Source organism: Diplotaxodon limnothrissa, linkage group LG12 (genome assembly GCF_057381915.1).
Source record: "Diplotaxodon limnothrissa isolate DT_005_m linkage group LG12, D_limnothrissa_male_GT1.1, whole genome shotgun sequence".
NCBI classification, from domain to species: Eukaryota; Metazoa; Chordata; class Actinopteri; order Cichliformes; family Cichlidae; genus Diplotaxodon; species Diplotaxodon limnothrissa.
Window position 1 is genome coordinate 16,698,594 of NC_140607.1, and position 4,804 is coordinate 16,703,397.

Consider the following 4,804-nt stretch of genomic DNA (forward strand, 5'->3'; position numbering starts at 1 on the left):
ATCTTAACTTTTTTTTTCATTCTGGCCTTCTTCATTTTCAGAGCACTGTTTTTAATGAAGAAATTCCCAGCAGAGTATTGCGGTCCCCTGTGCTGAAAATACAGGATAGAGTATCAAACCAGGACAGGTTCTTGCAGGATAGTCTTTCTTCTTCTTCTTCACAACAAATATCAGTCACTTACTCTCAATATGAAAGTTGCTATTTAAAATATCACTGCATATTTATTTTTATGAATCACATGCTTGACTACAGTGAGCTATTTGAGGGAAATATCTTGTGTTTGCTGCGTTTGTTCCAGGCATAAACAATACACAGAATCCTGCTTTGGAAAGCTGTCAGAACCAATTTAACCTATCAAGAGTGTACGAGGACACCTGCTGGACGACGGGTGACATTGTTTCCATGCCTGGCAAACTTTTATGAACAGGGTAAAATAATTTGCTGTAGAGATGCCCAGTTTCTTTCTTTTATTTTTCTCTCTTTTTTTTAATGAAATTTGAATTCGAGTTTGTCAGACCTGAGTGTGCTTTAATGTGATGGGTATTGAAATAACACACAAAATACACGCAGCTCTCCAGGTCTTCTTTAAAAATTTATTTATTGCCATCTTCCTTAGTTGCTCATCATAACCTGCAAGAAGGAATGAGTCATTACTTAAAATAGGAAAAGAGGAAAGAGAATTAGAACAAGAGATGTTTGTTTACAAGCAGCTGTGGTTCTGGTTACCTGGTCAATCCAGTCGTTGAAGGCAGAGACTCTGGTGAAGACAGTGGGTTTCTTCTCATAGTTGCAGCCAAGGGCGGACACAAAGCTAGCAATACCGTGCACCTCCCAGACACCTTCAGCGTTCTGACAGTTCAGAGGGCCACCGGAGTCACCCTGGAGAAAGTAGGGAATAGACATAGAAGTAGATAGAGAAGATCTAATGTTTTGTGCATTTTATTAAAATAGTGTATGGTATGGCAGAAAATAACTGCAATCAGGACTGTTGTTTATAGTTATGATTGAAATTTAATTTTTTTAAAAAGTCAGTTCTTGTCAGCTTGAACATAAAATCTCTGAAAAATGTGATTACCTGTGTATATTTGTAGTTGAACACATTACATTCAAATTTGCTTTGAGTTTTCAACACACGATAGAAAACAGCTCTTCCCATGTACACAAACACACACAGTGCAAACTTACGTTGCATCCAGCCACAATTCCATCTCCGCCAGCACACACCATGGTGGTCCTTACAGCGATACCCCACCAGTCAGATTGGGAGCAGGTGGCATAGTCTGCCACAGGCATCAAAGCTTGCTGCAGCTTATCAGCTATGGGGCCTCCAGCTAAGACACACAGGCAGAGCCTACATCATCCACATACACCGGCCTGCAGTCAAAGCTGATTTACAGCATTTCTTAAAGCGTCAAATTCACTGTCTGACCCACATTTTTCAATTTAGGAATAATCCTCCTCCCTAAAACTTCCAGCAAAAAATATCATGCATTTGATTTTCATCTGAACTTTGGAGGTTACCCCAATTAGATATGCTTACTCACAGCTCGTTATAAATCCATGCATCTCACAGATGCACTAAATGCTCTAAAGGACAATAAAATATCCCGTAGATACCAAACTAAGAAAAAAACCAAAAACAAAGTAAATACCTCAACAGACACATAAACATAGCTCGGCCTTCTTTAAACAGCGACTTACTGTACAGTCTTCCCCATCCAGTGATGTAGCAGGGGTAGAGGTTGGACAAGACAGTGCCAGCAGGGGGGATACATGCCACCTGCACCTGGTCGCTCAAAGTCGCAGACTCTGACAGTTTGATCAAGGCGATATCGTTACTGCAAGAGAGACAGAGGGAGAGAGACTGTGTGAGGGGTTCGTACTGACAGGCAATTTAAAATCATCCTCCAGAGCAAAAAGCAAAGAGAGCGAAACACAGGCAGATAAGATAATGGGAAAGAGTACAGTCTGTATTCCTGCGTCCTTTCTGTTTGCTATTACTGTATGTCTAAAAATACTGAATAATTAATGTATTCAATTACAATCTTTACAATCTTTGAACTCTATTGCATGAAAAAGTCAACTTGTTTTTTTAAAGAAAATTAACCAATATAATAATATTTTTAAATGGTTCAGTCTTTTTTTCTCATTTACTCAGCAGATCTTTGACATGTATAAAAATGTCGACATTCTTCATGGATATGATTTAGACTGAAGCAAGTAAATGTAATTCGAGCCCTGTTCCCATACGCTATATTGATACACTTTTACAGAGATGATGATGTACTATATGTAGGAGACTGTCTTTGCTCTCAGTATTGTGAGGTGGTGATTGTGTTACCCGAAGGCCACAAAGATAGGGTTCCATTTCTCATGGACAATAATCTTCTCAGGCAGGATAGCCTTGGAGCCAGCCTCTTCCTCCACCAGGTTGTATTTGCCCACATACACCCTGTAGGACAACGCGGTACTGTGGGAGAGAGCAGAATGTCAAGGCTGGAGTCTACCAGACAGAGGAGTTTGTACAAATAGCTGAATAGTGCGGTGATTGGTTGAATTGAATTCCCACAGGATTTAATGTGGGGTTGGGGACCAGAATTTAATTTGTCCACTGGTGGTTGTGTTTTTGTGTTTTGTGTCTTTGTATTCCTCTGCTGCTCATACTTAATGCAGTGAGCAGCAGTCATGACCCAGTTGGCAGCAATCAGAGTTCCCCCACAAGTGTGCCTCCACTCGCCGTCCTTGTCATACTGCAGGGAGATCTGGAGGTGAAGAAAGGACAGCAAAAAGGACGGAGTATAAGCAGCAGGTTGCTGATGAATAGATGGACTGCACTGTGTGCAGATTAAATTCAAAAGCCACTCTTTTAATTAGAGGATTTCCAATAGCCACTGGGTATGACAACAAATAAGCCAGATGCTCTACCCATGAGGTTTGCCGGTAAGTATAAAAACACAGACAGATGTGTACATATTAGCCTACCTGCCAGGGCCAGCTGTGAGGCCTGGCATCGACTCCGTTGACCACACGGGAAGTCAGGGGCGGAATGGGTGGTGTACCACACCCAAGGGCTGGACGAAGAGGGGATAGAAGTGAGCTTTAGAGACACGGGAAAAACTTTTAAACTGCATCATTTTTCTTTTTGATAAAGGACCGCAGGGGGGCGAGCTCCCTGTGTGGTAATGAGCAGGCACGTATCCGCGCTTACATTACTTGCAAAACGGCAGAAACAATTACACACAGAATTAGAAAATGCCAGATGTTCTTACCGCCAGCAATGAGCACTGAGGCCAGCACAATGGGGATCATGTTGATTGATGCTTCTTCTGAGGGACAAGAGGACACACGTTCTCTTTTAAACTTTCCCCCACAGGCAACGCCTGCTCTGAATGCAGCAACACGTACTACCATTGGTTTGGCTGCACCTCTCCGGGATGAAGATGGACCAATGGCAAAGAGGGTCAGTGTTTGTCTGTGTGGCTGACGGATCACACAGGTGTGTTTTTAGGAACATTTCTCATGGCCTTCCTGTAGAATTACAATGGGTACAATGTACAGAAACCATGTATGCACAAGAGCGCCAAGAGTTTTCTCATTCATAAAAGGAAAGTGTGTTTAAGTTTGTAAATACTGAAGGTACATTCACCTCTGTAGCATTATGATTCTGCATTGAAATTCACCTTTACACTTTCTGTGATTAAAACCTTTTCCCTGAAAGCTGGAATTAAATGCTTGCATAACACCATGGGAAGCCGACATCTGGCACTAGCTTGTTTTCTCAGAATTGAAACACACACACATGCAAAAAAAAAAAAAAAATCTAATTAAGAAGCATGAGTAAGGTAAAGGACAACAAAGTTATGAGAAACAGATGTTGTCATTGATGCAGAAAATATTGATGGCTGCGTTACAGTCTTTTCTTACACCACAAACAGCTCTAATGCAAATTCTGCAGCGTCAGAAACACAAGACACATTGGCCATATGTATGAGCATATATGTCAGCTCAGCATCTTTCAGGTTTGAACAGTCTTGCTATAGCTATGCTGTATATCAGCTGTTGTGAAGTTAAATGTACTGATGAAAACACCGACCCACCTCGTTACGATGACTTGAATGAATGGATAGAACCGGAATAAATTATGAGACTTGGAGGACACAGATACAACTTCTGAGATATGAAAGTGTCTGGGGTGACTCAGCAGGCAGACACACTAAATCTGTCTAGGTAGCTTTTACGTACTGTTATGTGGCACAAGAAAAAGTTTGGCGGTTGCTGCCAGTTTGCAGCAAAAAAAGTGTTGAGAAATAGAATCGAAATAGAAAATAGAAGCGTTCATATGCTTCTGATAAGAGAACCTGAAATACATTCAAAAATTATTAAGGTTACAGGAGTCCTGTCTTACATTTGAGACTTCCTGAAGCAAACACTGTGCTGTAATCAAAATCAATGTCACACTACTTCAGATGGCAGACTGGACTTCTTGCTCATGAATCATTTAGTTTCCTGGTTCACCACTAGATGGGACAATTTATCTGCTTAGACACCAAACTGATCTATAGTCATTTATTTAAAAAAAAAGAAAAAGAGGAAAGAAAGAAGATTAACAGAAAATCGTGCTGTACTTGATTATGTATGCATTTGTAATGTGAGTCATTCAGAAAATCAACTTCTGTGAAGTGGGTCTGAAAAAGAGGTCCGACAAGACTTGGAGACATATTTGTTCTCCACTGAGAACACCTTTGCCATGAACATGTGCAACTCGTAACAACACTTGAACCTACAGAAACAACTTTGCTTAAA

General features: G+C 40.9%; 1 protein-coding gene across 1 annotated transcript; it reads right to left on the bottom strand.

Annotated features, from left to right (window-relative positions):
* Positions 1–573: 573 nt before the first annotated feature.
* ela3l (elastase 3 like) lies at positions 574–3,315 on the bottom strand. The gene is made up of 8 exons (XM_085368115.1): positions 3,271–3,315; positions 2,984–3,072; positions 2,666–2,763; positions 2,343–2,471; positions 1,703–1,839; positions 1,187–1,332; positions 728–880; positions 574–631 (listed from the first exon to the last, which is right to left on the bottom strand). Exons 1-8 carry the CDS (start codon positions 3,308–3,310, stop codon positions 614–616), a joined length of 810 nt encoding a protein of 269 aa, XP_085224241.1. The 5' UTR covers positions 3,311–3,315; the 3' UTR covers positions 574–613.
* Between the last annotated feature and the right edge of the window lie 1,489 nt (positions 3,316–4,804).

Coding starts and splice junctions, on each gene's coding strand:
- ela3l (XM_085368115.1), bottom strand. CDS start 3,310: ATGATCCCCATTGTGCTGGCCTCAGTGCTCATTGCTGGCG. Junction 2,472..2,665: donor ACTGCTGCTCACTGCATTAA/GTATGAGCAGCA, acceptor TCTCTCCCACAG/TACCGCGTTGTCCTACAGGG. Junction 881..1,186: donor GAATTGTGGCTGGATGCAAC/GTAAGTTTGCAC, acceptor TACTTTCTCCAG/GGTGACTCCGGTGGCCCTCT.